Below are 17552 nucleotides of genomic sequence, written 5' to 3' on the forward strand. Positions count from 1 at the left end.
TGCAGATTGCAGGGCCGAGCACCCGAGGGCCGTGGGGGCGGGGGGGGGGGAGGGAAGGGGGGAGAAGGGGAGGATGGGCCCTCAGGAGCCAGCTGGGCTCCTTGGGTCCGCGGGGATGGCCGGATACTGTTCTGGTGGAGTCCCGGGACCCCGGAAAGGTGTTGGCCGAGGCCGGGAGCCCCCCCCCCCCCACTCCGGCCTCTGCCCTAGGGACCCTTGAGCAAGCAGCCCGGGCGGGGACAGACCGACAGCAGGTCGCCCAGGCCCACACCTGCACCCGCAGCCGGAGCCCTGAGCTGCGACCCTGCACCTGCTCCCAAGCCAGCTTTGTCCCCCAACGCCCCCACACCAGGCTCCTCCTCACTCCTGCGCCCCCAAACCCCGACAGAGAAAAGCAGGGGCACTCATGGAACCAGCACAGACCCAGGCTCCCTCCCTCAGTGCTACCTGAGCCCCAGGCCTGAGACCTCTGTCATCATCTGCCACCTTCGGGGGTACCTCCCACCTTGGGAAAAGAAAAAATGTACCAGTCCGGAGGCCTGAACTCAGGGCCCAGGCACTGTCCCTGAGCGTTTTTACTCAAGGTTGGTGCTCTACCACTTGAGCCACAGCTCACTGATACACTCAGATGGGATTTATAACTTTTAGTGGAACACAAGAGCTCAAGGCTAGTGTCCAGGTCCTGAGTTCAAGTCCCAGGACACACACACACACACACACACACACACACACACACACACACACACACACATCTCCTTCCGCCTTTTCTCTTTTGTGTCAGTATTGGGGCTTGGGATTGGGAACTCATGTGCTTGGGATTTTGGGTCAAGGCTGCTGCTCTACCAGTTGAGCCACACTTCCAGTTCCAGCTTTTTGCTGGAGATAAAAGTTTTAAATCTGTCTGCATGAGCTGGCTTCGAACCTCAACCTTAGGCACTTGGAGGCATGTGGGTGCTGGTGGCTCAGACTTGTAATCCTAGCTACTTAAGAGGCTGAGATCTGAAGATCCCAATTCAAAGCCAGCCCAGGAAGGAAAGTCCATGAGACTCTTATCTCCAATGAACCACCAGAAAACTGGAAGTGATGTTGTGGCTCAAGTAGTAGAGCGGTTACCTTGAGCTGAAGAGCACAGGGACAGCGCCCAGGCCCAGAGTTCAAGCCCCATGAACGACAAAAAAAAAAAAAGGGGGGGTGTATTTTTATCATCTTGTTGGAGATTTGCATTGGCATAGGTCTGAAGTTGGACAGATACCATCACCCCCATTCTATGAAGAGGAAACAGGCGCAGAGAGGTGAAGGTCCAGCCCAGGGCCTTGACCCTTGGCTGTGGCCAAACAAACCGCGGCAGCCACATCTGAGCCTTCTGGAGCCAGTCCCCCAGTGGGGAAAGGGGTGTGGCCAGGGGTTGGGGGGGTGGCTGGGGGTATCCCGGGGGTGGCCCTCAGGAGATGCCAGGGCTTCAAGAGTCCAAGCCACACCTCTGATGGCTGCGGTCACCCTGCCAGGCAGGAGGCCTCTGGTGCCCAGAATAGAATAACTTTCCCCAGTCAGCATGTTGCAGTGTGAGAGGAAACGCGGGGGCATCGCTCCGGGGACAGCGTCCTCTGCCCACCCTTCAGGGACCCCAGTTGGGCCCTTGTCCCTGGAAGTGATTAGGTGGGACACGTCGCCCCCACCCCTTCCCTGGCCGGAACTTGCATCTGAGGAGTGGATTGGGGGAGCACTGAGCCAGTCAGTGGTGCTCTGAGCGGAAGTCGGGGCTTAGCACCTTCTCTGCTTGCTTATTATGTTGCTGGAGGTCTAAAAATGACTGTCCTTTGCAAATGACTTTTCTGGAAGTTCTGACAGGGGTCAGGTGACCTGGGACTTTGTATCAATGAGCCTGGGACCCACGTGCCATTCCAAAGGAGGTTTCTAGTTTGTTCCTTCATTTGTTCCTTCCTTCCTTTGCTGGTACTGGGGATTGAACTCAGGGCCTCGTGTTCTTGGTTGGCTTTTTCGCTCTACCACTGGAGCCACGGTTCCACTTCTGGCTTTTTTTCTTTTCTTTTGCTGGTTGTGGGGCCTGAACTCTGTGTCTGGGCGCTGTTCCTCAGCTCTTCAGCTCAAGGCTAGCACTCTACTTGAGCCACAGAACCACTTCTGGCCTTTTCTGCTTATGTGGTGCTGAGGAATCAAACCCAGGGCCTCGTGCATGCAAGGCAAGCGCTCTACCACTGAGCCACCTTCCTAGTCCTATTTCTGGCTTTTTTGTTAATTGATTAGAGATAAGAGCCTCATTGACTTTCCTGCCTGGGCTGGCTTTGAACCACAGTCCTCAGATCTCTGCCTCCTCAGTATCTAGAGTCACAGATAGGAGCCACTGGCTTCTGCAGTAGCCTCTTCTTGATCCTTCCCCCCTTTTTTATATTCTTTGTACATTTTACCTTTTTTTTTTTGGTAGTACTTGGGTTTGAGCTGAGGATTTCTTTTTTTTTTTTTTTTGTCGGTCATGGGACTTGAACTCTGGGCCTGGGCGCTGTCCCTCAGCTCTTCAGCTCAAGGCGAGCGCTCTACCACTTGAGCTACAGCGCCACTTCCGGTTTTCTGGTGGTTTATTGGAGATAGGAGTCTCACGGTCTCTCCTGCCCGGGCTGGCTTTGAACCGCGATCCTCAGATCTCAGCCTCCTGAGTAGCTAGGATTACAGGCGTGAGCCACCAGCGCCCGGCTGAGCTGAGGATTTCTTATTTGTAGGCAATCACTGAACCACTTGAGCCACATCCTTAGCCCTTTTTTGCTTTTATTATTTTCTAAATAGGGTCTCATGTTTTGCCCAGGCCATCCTAGACTTTAGTTCTCCTATTCATGCATTCTGCTTAGCTGAAATGGCTGGCATGAGCCATAGGACCTGGAGTGTGTGTGTGTGTGCTGTGACTAGGACTTGAACTCAGGACCTGGGCTCTGTCCCTGAGCTCTGTTGCTCAAGGCTAGTGCTCTAACACTTTGAGCCACAGCTCTACTTCCAGTTTTCTGGTGGTTTATTGGAGATAAGAGTCTCATGGACTTCCTGCCCAGGCTGGCTCTGAACTATAGTCCTCAGATCTGCATTTCCTGAGTAGCTAAGGATTACATGAGTGAGCCACCAGCACCTGGCACATTTTGCTTTTGTTCACATACTTGACTGTTGGGTCTTCTGCTTCTCCAAACCCTTTCTAAAGTCAGGACCTGGACCTGTGTTTTGGAATGGCTGTTGCCCTAATGTATAGTGCTACCTGAGCCCCCTCCTCTCTCCTTTGCCTTTAGCAAGTTCCACTGGCTCTTCCTTTTTCTTTTTTTTTTCCAGGGCTGAGGACTGAACCCAGGGCCTTGTGCAGGCTAGGCAGGCGCCCTTCCGCTGGGCTAAACCCCCAGCCCCCCACTGGCTCTTCCTTAAGAAGCCCCTCCCACTCCCATCTGAGGCTAAGATGCCATCTCCAGTGGCTCCCACTGTCTGGAGACTTGGGATCTTGTAGCAACGGGCAATACAATGTTGGGGTTACAGACTTTCATGGCTCCCAAGCCAGCCCTGACCAAAATGGAGCCAGGCTGTGCTAGGATCCAGGGCCAGGGCTTCGCTGCCGAGGGTGAGCGTGCGCTCATGGACCGCCACCATTCCACTTGAAGGACGCTAGTGCTCGGGGCTCCAGGGTGGGCAGCGGCCTGAGCAGCTGTGGAAAGGGCGGGAGGGCAGAGAACCCGCCCTGCAGAGAGCTGGCAGGCAGGTCTCAGCCCGGCTTAGTCACAGGTGAGAACAGTGTTAGGTTTTTAAAAAGAGGTAGCCGAGTAAGAGCAGCACCAGCACGCACGTGGTATTCAGGTAAGGGGTAGGTTTATTCAGTAGACCTGCTGGGACCAGGCAAGGGTGGCACTCCACGTGGCTGGGAAAGGCCTGGGAATGAGAAAGAGCTGGGAAGAGAGGAAAGAAGAGAAAAGAGCCAGAAAAGAACAGAGAGAGGGGTAAGAACAGTAGCACTCACGTGGTATTCAGGTAAGGGGTAGACCTGCTGGGACCAGGCAAGTTTGGCACTCCACGTGGCTGGGAAAGAGAGAGAGCAAGAAAAGAACAGAGAGAGAGAGAGCTAGAATAGAACAGAGAGAGCAAGAAAAGAGCAGCAAGAGCGTCTGGGCCTGGGCTAGGCCTTATGTAGGGTATGGGCGGGGAAAGGTGTGGCCATATCAAATTCAGATGTGACCTCGGCGGATGCAGATGTGACCTCTTCCAGGTGTCCCAGTTGCCTAGGTAACGCAGGTGCTGGGTGGAGACTTTGCTGCGAGGAGGGTGGAGTCTGCTCGCCATCCAGGAGCAGACCTTACAAACAGGACTCAGGAGCCCGAGAGTTCCTTTCATGAATGGAAATCAGATCTTTTCACTTCATTCATTCATCCGCATTCATTGAACACCTACTATGTGGTCTAATGAGTACTTACTGTGTGTCTGGCACTGATCTAGGCACAGGCCAGAGAGCAGGGAATAAAACAAGACGCCCATCTGGAGCCTCCCCCTTTAGTGCAAGGAAGAGGGGGATAAACCTGGTGATTAGAGAAAAGCACAGGAGGTGTGGGGCGGGTGGGTGTGCAGGGGAGAGGGGAGAGGCACTGAAGAGGGGAGGGAATGAGCCAAGCAGAATCAGAGGAGGCAAGGAGGTTGAAAGGTGAAGGCAGAACTGAGGCCAGACCTGGCTAACTGCTCCCAAGGTCACAGCTCCCGTCCTTGACCGGCCCTGGGAGCCACTGCCAGCCGTGGAGGGAAGGGGGTGTGATCTAATTGTTTCACCAGACTTGGGGCTGCAGCCAGTGAGGCCAGAGGAGGTGAAGGCTGGAAGTGGGAGGTGACCGTGGTGGCAGAAGAGGCAGGAGGTGGGGTGGGGGTGGGGTCTGGATCTGATCTGAGGGCGGAGCCAACAGGATGTCAGGGCTGGGCTGGGGGAAGGAAGGGTCCAGAAGGGACGGCTGCAGCTGCAGCGTCTGCAATAACTTCCCCTCGCTCTGGGAAACCTCTGGACTCCCTTTCCTGCCTGTTCTGCTGTGAGCTGACCCCCAGGCCTCTCCTCCTGCACCTCTGGCCTCCTGCCACCCCACCTCCAGCTTCTGCAACCTCTGGCCTTTCGTGGTGCCAGGGACTTCCTGCCCCAGGGCCTTAGTCCTGACTGCCCTCTGCCTGGCCTCTTCTCCAAACAGAGCGGCTCCTGGATCCTCAGTCAGATTTTCTCCCCAGACTTTGCAGCCCCACACCCCTTCCTTCATTTTTCCTGGTGTCGCAGTCTGTTAATGGAGTTTGTGTGTATGCGTGTGTGTGTGCACGCGCCTGCACGCAGACGCGTACACACGTGTCAGTACTGGAAATTGAACTCAGGACCTAGTCGCTGTCCCTTAGCTTTTTCCCCTCAGGGCTAGTGCTCTACCACTTAACCCACTTCCAGCTTTTTGGAGATAAAAGTCTCACCTCTTTCCTGCCTGCGCTGGCTTTGAACTGTGATCCTCAGAGCTCAGTCTCCTCAGTAGCTAGGATTAAAGGCCAGGGCCACCAGAGCTGGGCTTAAAGGAGCTTTTCATTTTGTCTTCTTGTTTTTGTCTGTCTCCTTTCCCAGCCTAAAACCTCAGGAGGCAGAGGACCTGCGTCTGAACAGTGGTGTGAGAAGCTGTGTTGGTTGACATGGCTGGTGTGGATTTGGGGACTTCAGGAGTTTCCAGGAAGCTTTGTTTGTTCTCTCCCCCCCCCCCCTTCCCAGGGTACTATTTTCAGATAGGGCCTTGCGTTTTTGTTTGAGGCTGAGTGGCTAGGATTACAGATGCATTCCACCACACCTGGTTTATGTGTTGAAATGGAGTGTCAGTAAACTTTGCCGGACTAGCCTTGAACAGTGGTTTTTTTGTCCTCTGCATCGGATTACAGGCAGACGTGGCTCCTTGCCTTCTAACACTGGTTTTGGGACAGGGCCTCACTAGGTATCCCAGGCTGGGCTGGAGCTCCCAGCCTCCCAAGTGCCAGGATTACAGGTGCGCACCACCAAGCCTGCCGCTGTTCTCCGTTCATCCGGGTGGAGGAGCGTGTGGAAAGGTTACATCTACTCTAGAAACCAGGTGGGGCCAGGCCCCGCGAGCCCAGCGAGCTGCCCTCCCGGCTTCTCTCCTGGGAAGGGCTCAGGCCTGGTGGTCCTGGGTGGGCACGGAGGGCACCCTGTACCCCCTCGCTGAAGGGCTCGAGGGCCGGGTTTGCCCCTGGAGGGCCCGGTGGACGGCGCCCCGGGGTCCCTTCCTCGGCCTCCCCAAGTGGGGACAGGGGCTGCCGCCTGGGGGACAAGGGGAGACCCTGTCCTGCCGGGGGAGCGCGGAGGCCCTGCTCGGGGCGGCCTTCTAGGCCCGAAAGTGCGTCTGGGTGCGCTAGAGCCGTGTGCCTCGGTTTCCCCACTCGCCAGAGTCGGGCCAGGGAGGCGACTCCACAGGTGACACACCTGCTTCCCGGCCGGGGCGGCCGGGGGCCCGCGGCCAGCGCCCGCCCTCCGCCGAGGGAGGCCGCGGGGCGCGGGGCGCGGAGCCGCGTGGCCTCGGGCCGGCTCCGGGGGGCGCCCGCGGGAGGGCGCGGGCGGCGCGGGGCGCGGGCGGCGCGGGGGGCGGAGACCGGCGCGGCTTCCGCCCCGCTCCCGCCCTGCGCCCTCCCCCGCCGCCGTCCTGGTCCGCGGCGCCCGCCCGAGGGGAGGCGGGAGGCGCCGGGAGCCGCGCTCGAGCCGCCGCCCGCCCCGCGCCCCGCGCCCCGCGCCATGGAGCCCGAGTGAGGCCGCGGGACAACATGGAGGCGGCGCCGCCCCGCGCCCCGCCGCCGCCGCCGCCGCCGCTGCTGCTGCTGGCGCTGTGCTGCAGCCTGGCCCCCGCCGCGGGTAGGTGGGCGCGGGGCGGGCGCGGGGCGCGGGGCGCGGGGCGCGGGGCGGGCGCGGGCCGGGGCCGCGGCGGGGGCCGGGCCGAGCGCGCCGCCGCCCCCGGGCCGCCCCGCCGGCCGGGGCGCGCGCCGCGGGGGCCGCGCAGGGCCTTTGTCTCTCCGGGGCGCTCGGGCCCCGGCCGGGGGCGGCGGGCGCGGCCCGGGGCGTGGGGAGGGGACCGGGGGACCCCGCCAGGTGCGGCGCGGGCGGGTCCTCACCTGCCCGCCGCCCCCGGGGACGCGGGCACCGGGCCGGGCCTGGCCCCCGGGGCCCCGGGCGGGGAGCGCGGCGCGCCTGGCGGCCGCGGCCGACCACGACCTGAAGTTGTCGGGAGAAAGTTCGGCGCCCCGCGCCGGGGCGGCCCGGCCTGCGCCCCCGGCCCGACACCTGCCCCGGGCCCCGCACGGCCCCGCCGCGGCCTCTGGGGTGTCTACCCCGGTCCCGGGGGCCCGGCGGTGCGGAGCTGAGGGCCGGGCAACTTTGCGTCCAACTTCGTGCGTGTCCGCGGAGGGGGTGGGCCGCGGGGCCGGGCGCCCGCAGCCCCGGGGAGCGCGGGCGGCGCCGGGCGTCCGGACCCCGCCTGCGACCGCCCGGGGCCGCGTCCTGGGACGCGCGGGTTTTGTTGCGGGTGTGGGGGGGCGGGCAAGTGGACGCGGCCAGCCAAGTGCGGGCGCTCTCCTGGCTTGCCGCCCCGTCGCCCTCGGAAATGGGGGTGTGTGGGGAGGGACAGGCGTCGGGCCCCTTTGTCTGGGCCTCAGGAACCCACAGCTGTCTCTCTGGATCCCTCCAGGGTGGACGCGGGGCGGGGGGGGGGGCGGGGGCTGGCCCCGGGCTCAGATCCCGGGGACTACAGTCTTTCCTCCAACTTGTTACTGTGGGAGCAGCCAGGGATGGGGGAGAACCTGGCATTTGGCTCCTCCAGCCTTCCTGCTTCCCGGGGCCGGACAAGAGTCCTGCGGGGGGGTGGGGGGGCCACCCCAAACTGTCCCCAGCAGGATACGTGGACCCCCCCCCCCCAATGTGGTGCTTGCAAAACAAGGTAAAGACAAAACAAATGACAGGCCAGCGGTGCCCTTTCTCTCCGGAAATGCCTGGGTCAGGCTGCAAAGGTTTTTTTTCTGGAAGCTGTTTGTTTTAAAGGTGGGGTTACTTCTCAGCTCATTTCAGTTTGGGCTTTTCCTGTATGTGTTGGGGTGACGTTGCTGGAATCTGGGGCCTGTTGTGTGATTGGAGCCCCCCCCCCAAGAAGGAAGAATTACATCTCTCCTGTTGGGTTGTGTACCAGGCCCTGGAGGAGCTAGTAAGTTGTTATTTAACATCAGGCAGTCAGGAGCCCCGGCCCATGTGGTTACCCAGTCCTAAAATGGAAAGGCAGGGAATGAGGAATCCCTCAGCAGCTGGAGTTTTGACTCCTCTCTGGGATCTCTGGAGATCTACCAGGTTGCAGAGAAGGCTTCAGTGAAGGCAGGACACCCAGCCCCTAATCTTTTTCCTGATTGCTTCCTGTTGCAATTTGAAGCTGTGAGCTCACAGGGAATCGGTGCCTTTGTTCCAGAGGTCCCAGGTGGAGAAGTGCATTCCCCAGTCCCCGACCCAGGGAGCCGTGCCCAGGGAGGGCCCTTCAAGGTCCCAGCAGGCAGGATTGGGGTGGAAACCTTGGGTAAGATATATGCCTTGCACACTCTCACATCCAGGACTTTACCTGGCCAGTGCTGCCCCACGGCAGGGGGCTGCCGGCCTGGGCCAGCCTTCCCACCAGCCTGGGCTGTGGGCTTAGTTGCTGTTTGACTTCTGGGGCATTACTTGGCCACTCTGTTGTCATTCTTTCTCAGATCGTGTGTGTGTGTGTGTGTGTGTGTGTGTGTGTGTGTGTGTGTGTGTTCCACACAGGCCTGAGACCATGATCTTCCTGCCTTTAGCTTCTTGCATAGCTGGAACCATCAGACAGGTGTCATCACACCTGGTTTATTGATAGGGGGTGCAGTCTTGCTAACTTTTTGCCCAGTCTGGCCTCCACTTCTGACCCTCTCAATCTCTGCCTCTTGGGGTTAAGTTGGGATTACAGGCACGAGCTACCACCTTTTATAGTCTTTTTCTCTGTCATCTAGTATGTGTTAAGAATGGAATAGAATGGCAAATATGGGCTAGTCCTTGTCAGGATTCTCCATATGGAGGGGTGGACGGGGAAATAGGCCCATGTGGGAGAGGTGGCAGAGGTTCGGGACCTATCCTCAAGGGTAGAGTGGTCTTGCTGACAGATGCCAGCTCATCCTGTGTGACCCTGAGCTGTGGAAGCTTCTGGCAGACTCCATCCAGGCTAGCGCAAAGGAAACCCGGGCTGGGTCAGGGCTGTGTTAGGTGAACTGCGTGGAATGGGTTGCTTTTAAGTTGAGGTCGAAACTTATATAATAGTGTACAGTTCCCAGGCAGTGAGCACATCACAACTAGCACTATTATCAAGTTCTAAAACAGCTCCAAAGAAATCCCACCCCACGCCGGGCAGTGAGTTCCCATGCTGTACCATTGCAGCCTGTGCTGTGTCTGTTCTAGATGTCCTGGAGAGATGTCACACAGGATGAGCTGGCATCTGTCGGCAAGACCACTGTGCCCTTGAGGATGGGTCTTGGACCTCTGGCAACTCCCTTTTCTATGTTGTCACCCTGACTGGAGACTCTCAGGCTCCTGGGCTCAAGAGATCTTCCTGCTTTGGTCTCCTGAGTAGCTGAGACTACAGACACGCACTCCTGCACCAGGCTGCATTTCCCATAAATGGGTCATGCAGCACATGGCTGTTGTGCCTGACTTCTTTCCTGACTTCTTTCCTTAGCCTAATGTTTTGAAGCCTGTATCAGCATTCCTTTTTTTTTTTGGTGCCCCTTCTGGCCTTGAACTCAGGGCCTGACCACTGTCTCTGAGCTTTTCTTCCTAAGACTAGGACTCTACCATTTGAGCCACAGTTCCACTCCAGCTTTTTTTGGTGCTTAATTAGAGATAGGAGTCTCATGGATTTTCCTGCTCTTGCTGGCTTTGAACTGTGATCCTCAGATCTTGGCCTTCTGAGTAGCTAGGATGACAGGCGTGAGCCACCAGTGCCCGGCTTAGGTTGTGTTTTACAAGAGTCTGCAAGATGATCTCAAAATGGGGAGTCCTGGATGGAGGCCCTGGTGGGAGCGAGGGCCTGTCTGATTCCTTGGCTTTGTGGCTGTGTTTGGACATTTGTTCAGAAGGCGGCAGCCTCTGCTGTGGGCTGGGAGCCAGCTGCCTGGGGCAGCACCGGTCCAAGAGTGATGGGTGGAGGCAGCTGAGAGGTGGCCCTGGGCTTAGCCCCAGGGCTGGCCGGCTGACTGGCCCCAGGGCTGGCGGCGCCCGGGCCTGCACTGAGGTTTGCTGGCTCTCAGGCTCATTTTCCGCGATTGCAAAATTGGGCTGATGGTGTGTGTCTTCCCAGAGCTGGGGTGGGGGAGAGGGTGTAGAGCCCTTTCCTGTGAGCCCCTACGGGGCTCCTCGGGGTTTCCTTTGAAAGGGGCCCTCAGGGTACACTCCTCCCCTCCTGAGTCCCTAAAACTTGCAGAGGTGGTGGGCCATGACTGGCACTTCTTGGGGCGGTGGGGGGGCTCCCAAGAAGTTTCCAGTTTGTCCTAGGTTGCTGCCACTATGTAGGGCAGTTGGCACTGCGCTGGCTGGGACCGGCTACTTGGGTGCCAGAGTCCGACCTGCTGGCTGGCAGCAGCCCGGGGTGTAAGCCTCTGGTTCTTTCTCTATTTTGACAGTACTGGGTTTGAACTTGGGGCCTTGTGCTTGCTAGGCTGATGCTCTCCCACGGTCGTTCCGCCACTGTTATTTTAGAGGTGTAGTCTAGCGCACTTCTCCACTTTGATCCTCAGATCTCAGCCACCTTCCACGGGAGCCACCAAGGCCCCCCCCCAGCCTCCAGCTGGGGTGGGGAAGGTGTGGTGTGCTGGTGGTGCCCACGGGGCCTCCTGCCCTGCCCTGTGCTTGGGGGTGTCTTTGCCACGGACCCTTGGAGGTTGTCATGATAAAGTTGCCCAACCCTTTTTTGGGGGTTCAAGGAACTGTCCTTTCCTTCCTTCTTTCCTTCTTTCCTTCTTTCCTTCTTTCCTTCCTTCCTTCCTTCCTTCCTTCCTTCCTTCCTTCCTTCCTTCCCTCCTTCCCTCCTTCCTTCCTTCCCTCCTTCCCTCCTTCCCTCCTTCCCTCCTCCTTTCCTCCCTCCCTCCCTCCCCCCTCCCTCCCTCCCTTCCTCATAGAGTCCTTCTATATAGTCCAAACTTGGCTTCAAAATCCAGATCTTTGCCGGGTGCTGTAGCTCACACCTGTAATCCTAGCTACTCAGGAGGCTGAGATCTGAGGATTGAGGTTCAGAGCCAGCCTGGGCAGGAAAATCCATGAGACTCTTACCTACAATAAACCACTAGAAAACCAGAAGTGGTGCTGTGGCTCCAGCAGTAGAGCACTTCCTTGAGCTGAAGAGCGCAGAGACAGCGCTCAGGCCCAGAGTTCAAGCCCCACAACCAACCAAAAAAAAAAAAAATTTAGATCTTCCTGCCTCTGCCTCCTGAGTGCCGGGATCGCAGGCGTGTGCTGCCATGCCCTGCTTCTGGGCGGCTGCCATGCCCTGCTTCTGGGCGTTTGCTTATTTGCTTTATTGGGTGGCATTTAATTTGGCAGAGTTTGTTTGCTTTTTTGTTAGCCTTGATGTAGTTTCTCTTGGGGCTAAACTGAAGTAAGGACTCACTCTGGGAGGAGAGGGGGTTCAGCTTCTCCCGAGTCTCTGGCTCCCCGGAAATCTGAGGACACCTCTCCTGGGAAGAGCAGCCAGGGCAGCGTTCAGTGTCTCTCTGGGCCCCTGGGGCCCCTCAGCTTGCTTACTTACAAAATCACACCTTCTGGTGGCAAGGTCTTTTCTAGCCCAAGGCCTTACATTTATTCCCCTCCCGGGGTCTGAGGCCTCTGGGCTGGGGGCCCCTGGGGGTGCCTCTTCCTCTACCTCCTGCTGTTCCGGTTCCCATGTGCTCTTTGGCTTCCTGAGGGTCTAGAGGGTCTCTGGCTCTTCTCCAACCTTCCCCCCCCCCCCATTGTCCTGTCTCAGGCGGGGCTGGCCTGTCACTTTCCCAGTCCCGCCCCCTGGGCCCTGCCAGCGCCCTCCTGGACCCTCACCCAGGGGTCTCTGGTAGACCCCGTCCTCGCCCTGGCACTGCCCAGCAAGTGTGAGCTGCAGGGCCCCCCAGCTCTGCCCTTCTGCCTTCCCTGCCTCCCAGGGCCTGGCCCAAGTGGCTGAGCTCCGGTGAGTGGCTGAGCTCCGGTGAGCCCACGCGGGCCCCGGGCTGTGCCAGAAGCCCTGCCTGCGAGGACATCGGTGCCCCAGGCCTTTGCTGGGACAAAGACTGCAGAAGAAGCAGAGGCCATCGCGCTGGGGTGAGGGGACATGGGGCCCAGGGGACCACGGCGGGGCTCTCTAGCTCCCGGTGACAGCTTGGTGACGGTGGTGTGAGGATCAAGGATCTGTTTGGAGCTGGTGGCTAGTTGGCGTGCCGTCCTTCTCGCTGGTTGCTGGGTGTAGGGGGCTGTGCAGTGGTGGGGAGGGCTGTGGCAGGCTCACCTGCTACTTGGTCTCTGGGTGTCTAGCCGGGCTCTGCCTGGTGCCATCGCGTGGAGAATCTTCCTGCATTGATCTTGTCACTGCTGGCCTGGGGCAGCCCCATCACAGGGCACCCTTGAGGAGCGGGGGCAGCTTGGCGCCCCACAGATGCCCTGGCAGGTGCTCGGGAGTACCGTGGGTGATTTTCTTTTCTTTTTTGGAAGGAGGAGGCTTGAATTCAGGGTCCAGGTGCCATGTCTTAGCTTTTTCCCTTTAGGCTAGCATTCTACCGCTTGAGCCACAGTCCCACTTCTGGCTTTTTGGTGGTTTATTGGAGCTAAGAGTCTAGTGGACTTTCCTGCCTGGCTTGCTTTGAGCTGTGATCCTCAGATCTCATCCTTCTGAGAAGTTAGGATTATAGGTGTGAGCCGCTGGTGCCTGGTGATGTTGGGTGTATTTTTGAAGGGGCTGGAAATTGCATTCCTGGGGTCCTTGTCTCGGGATGGTGGTTGTTATTTCTCTCTCTCTCTTTCCTTCCTTTCTTCCCCTCCCTCCTTCCCTCCCTTCCTTCCTTCTTTCCCTCTCTCTCTTTCTCTTTCTCTCTTTCTCTTTCTTCTTTTTTTGTCGGCCATGGGGCTTGAACTCTGGGCCTGGGTGCTGTCCCTCAGCTCAAGGGGAACGCTCTTCCACTTGAGCCACAGCGTCACTTCTGGTTTTCTGGTGATTCATTGGAGATAAGAGTCTCTTGGAGTTTCCTGCCCAGGCTGGCTTTGAACTGCGATCCTCAGGTCTCAGCCTCCTGAGTAGCTAGGATTACAGGTGTGAGCCACGGGCACCGGCTGTGGTGGTTGTTATTTCTTATAGTAGGCTTGGAACTCTGGGGCTCCAGCATTTCAATTCAAAATGGCTTTTTTTTAAATCACAGTGAAACATGTATAAAATAAGACTCACCATTTTGGCTTTTTTTTGGGCCAGTTCTGGGGCTTGCATTCAGGGCCTGAGCACTGTCCCTGAGCTTCTTTTGCTCAAGGCCAGCACTACTTCTGGCTTTTTCTGTGTATATGGTACTGAGGAATGGAACTCAGGGCTTCATTCATACTAGGCAAGCACTCTACCACTAAGCCACATTCCCAGCCCCATTTTGGCTATTTTTAAAGGTACAGTCCAGTGATCTCAGGACCTTCTCAGTGTTGTACCAGCATCACCACCTTCTATTTCCAGATTTTTCCGTCACCCCAAACAGAAATGTATCCTGTCATTCTCTGTTCCCCTTTCCCCAGCCCTTGCTCATCTCTCTGCTGCTTTCCTATGAATTCCCGTCTTCTAGGCTCTGTTTAGTTGTGTAATCATTCAGTATTTGGCTTATTTGCATAATTTTTGGCGTGAACAGCATAATATTTTCAAGGTTTGAGTTGTAGCATATGTCAAGAGTTTCTTCCTTTTTTTTCTTTTTGGTTGGTACTGGGGCTTGAACTTGGGGCTTTGTCCTCATTCAGCTTGTTTATTTTTGTTGTTGCTGTTGGTCCTGGGGCTTGAACTCAGGGTCTGGGTGCTATCCCTGAGCTCTTTTTCTCAAGGCTAGTGCTCTACCACTTTGGTCCACAGTGCTGCTTCCAGTTTTCTGGTGGTTAATTGGAAATAAAGTTCTCGTAGACTTTCCTGCTCTGGCAGGCTTCGAACCATGATCCTCAGATCTTTTTGAGGAGCTAGGATTACAGGTGTGAGCTACTGGTGCCTGACTTCATCGTTCTTCCTGAAACGTGTGGTATTTTGTGGTGTGGTACGGTGTGCCGTACTGTATCTCACGGCTGCCTAGTTGAGGAGCATTTGGGATTTTCAGGCTTCGTTGCGGTGCAGGACCCGCTGTGGTGAGCACTTGGCCTTCTCTCTGTACTGGTTCGGGCCAGCCCAGGTGAAAAGCAGAGACCCCATATAAAAAAATAAACAGAACAAGAACAGATAGAGCTGTGACTCAAGTGGCAGGGCACCTTCCTGGCAAATGTGAAGCCTGAGTTCAAATAGAGAAAAGAAGCAAAGAAAAAGGCAGCACCAGTCTGTACCCTGAGACTCTCACCACCCTTTCCCGAAACCTCAGTGCCCATAGCAGATTATACTTTGTTCTTAAAAATTAGTATCAATTTGGTTAAAAACGGCTAACACATTTTAATATGAGCTTTCCTATACTGAGTCCAAATTGCCTAATCTTATCGTTGGCCTGTTTTTCTTTCTGGGTTTTTTTTTTTTTCCCCTAATGATTTGGAGAAACCTTGTGAGGATAATAATTCTTTGGGATATTTGTCCCAGATTTCCCTTCTGGTCTGTAGCTAGTCCTAAATCTTTTTTTTTCTTTTTTTCCCCCCTGCCAATCGAATATCTAATATCATAAAGACATTAAAGAATTTCATGTAAGCAAAACTCATGATTTCCCTAGAGGCAGTTGTTCTTATTCTACCTACAGACTAGAAATACATTCCAAGCCCGATGCAGGGACTCACGCCTGTCATCAGAGCTACTCAGGAGGCTGAGATCTGAGGATCAAGGTTCAAAGCCAGCCCAGGGAGACAGATCCAGGCACTCTTATCTCCAATTACCCAGCAAAAAGCCAGAAGTGGAACTGTGGTCCCACTGTGGTGGGACCGGAGTTGAGGGAAAAAGCCAAGTTGAGGGCATTAGGTGGTACTGAGTTTAAGCCCTAGTACCAGCACACAAAAACATGCCAGTGTTGGATATGTGGTGTCCACTGACACCTGGCCTCTGATTCCGGCTCCTCTTGTTATACATGAGTGTCTTTGTGCACCCCGAGTCCTGCTGTTTTAATCTCTGTGGCTTTGGCATATCAACTGCGAAAATCTACTACCCCCCCCACCATTGTTTGACTAAAAACTGTGTTGATTCTTTTCACACACTAGCTCCTTTGTGATAAACTTCAGAGCCCGCCGCCAGGCTCTGCCCTTTGATCTCTTGGTCTGGGGATAGTAAGTGGTGACATCTAACAGGTGTGGCAGGGCTGGATGGTAAGTGGCCTGAGGAGGAGAAGTCACTTCATCTGCCGCTCATGATGGAGATGTGTGTGACAGCTGTGGCGCGGGACACAGGCACGGCGAGCTCGGCCCCGGATCCCTCTCACACCAGCGTCTGCTCAGAAAAGAGCAGCCGGGGGAAGGTAATTTCAACATTGGTCTGAGTCACTGATGGCTCCCCTCCTCTGGTTCACTCCAGAACAAGATGTGAGCACCTTTAGTTTCTCCTGCACCCCTTGAATGGCCATCTGGGGAGGCGGCACCCCCCACCCCCGCCCCGGCAGATCTCTCAGGAGATTGCTCAATGGGGAGTTAGAAGCCACCTGGATGTCCTTCACTCTGTCGCCTCTTGGGCAGCTGTCCCCAGGGCCCGCCCAGGAAGGTGTCTGCCCCCTGCTGGCTCTGGCCAGGTGGCCTCGGAGGAGGTGTGCCCTCGCTTGCTTCTGAGGGTGACGGGTGTGGCTCCCCACTTTCCTCCAGCCAGTCCCGCTTCTGAATGGAGACGGGATGGGATGGGGAGAACCAGGCACATGGTGCTGCGGTGACAGTGGTTTCTAGGGCCACATGTGGGGAACCCCCTTCCATGGTAGGAACTCACACTCCCCCACCCCCTTTCCTGCTCCCCTCCCCCCTTCTTCTGTTGGTACTGGGGCTTGAACTCAGGGCTTTAATGATGTCCCTTAGCTTTTTTGCCCAGGGCTAGCGTTTTGCCATGTGAGCCACAGCTCTACTTCTGGCATTTGGCCGGTTAATTGGACATAAGAATCTCACAACCATTCCTCTTTGTCCTTACGGGGATGTAGGAAGCCGCTGTGGGGCCAGGACACCTCTCTGGCCCCTTAGGTTGTGGGGCCCCAGTTGGGAAAAGCTGGTCTGGAAGTTGACGCGGACTCTGAATGCCACAGGGAGAGGTTGCCGGGGTGGCTCTGAGCCTTTCTCTGTGCGCACTTGAAAGGTCTGGGGACTGTGCTCAGGTCCCCAGAGCTCCAGGGTTTGATGGCTCCATTCCAGAGTGCAGACCCGACCCCAGCTTCTCCCGAACTCACAGAAGCCTGCCCAGTGCCCATCCTGCTAGACGAGGTATAGCTGAGCTGGGCCCCTGACAGACCCTCTGGTGCCACTCTGGGGTGTTGCTGTGTGCCTGTGGGATCCTGTTAGGGAGCCGCCAGACTGAGGATCTCTGGTCCTTATGGCAGTGGTTGGTCCTGCCACCACCAGCCATTCAGCATTCTGGGTGGTGGGGCTTTCCGTGGCAGCAATCTTGGAGGGTAGGGATCTCAGGTAGTGGGGGTCTTGGTGGCAGAGGTCTTGGGGCAGCAGGGGTCTTGGTGGCAGAGGTCTTGGGGCAGCAGGGGTCTCGGGTGGCAGGGGCCTGGGATGGCAGGGGCCTTGGGGTGGCAGGGGTCTTGGGGGGACAGGGGCCTTGGGGTGGCAGGGGCCTTGGAGTGGCAGGAGTCTTGGGGCAGCAGGGGTCTCGGGTGGCGGTGGGGGTCTCAGGGCGGCGGGGGTCTTGTGGATGGGGTTTCCCACGGGAAGAGGCTCAAGGTTCTTCATGTCACACAGCAGAGCGGATGGGAGGCGGGGAGGCCTGGTCAGGAGCCAGTGGGATCTGGGATCTGAAGTTCTCCAGCAGGACAGCGCCCTACTGGCCAGCGTTTCTCTGTGGCTTTGGTAGGTGTGAGGAGGCTGGGACCTGGCTCCTTTTTTTTTTTTGCTGGTCATGGGGCTTGAATTCTGTGCCTAGGCACTGTCCTTGAGCTCTTCAGCTCAAGGTGAGCACTCTACCACTTGAGCCATAGCACCATTTCTGGTTTTCTGGTGGTTCATTAGAGATAAGAGTTTCACGGACTTTCCTGCCCGGGCTGGCTTTGAACCCTGATCCTCAGACCTCAGCCTCCTGAGTACCTAGGATGACAGGCGTGAGCCACTGGTGCCCGACTCTGGCTCCTGCTTGCCTGCTTGGTCACCAGCGAGTCTCCAGGGGAACCTTGCTGTGGCGCAG

At 57.1% G+C, this 17552-nt stretch overlaps 1 protein-coding gene across 1 annotated transcript in view; it reads left to right on the top strand.

Annotated features, from left to right (window-relative positions):
• The first annotated feature begins 6769 nt into the window (after nt 1-6769).
• Nucleotides 6770-17552, top strand: part of Lrp5 (LDL receptor related protein 5) — a 93935-nt gene continuing 83152 nt past the window's right edge. Inside the window, 1 exon segment of the mRNA XM_070009740.1 lies at nt 6770-6895. Within this exon segment, the coding sequence (XP_069865841.1) occupies nt 6808-6895 (88 nt within the window). The 5' untranslated portion in view covers nt 6770-6807.

Source organism: Dipodomys merriami, unplaced genomic scaffold (assembly GCF_024711535.1).
Source record: "Dipodomys merriami isolate MVZ:Mamm:240054 unplaced genomic scaffold, mDipMer1.0.p SCAF_78, whole genome shotgun sequence".
Classification (NCBI taxonomy): Eukaryota; Metazoa; Chordata; class Mammalia; order Rodentia; family Heteromyidae; genus Dipodomys; species Dipodomys merriami.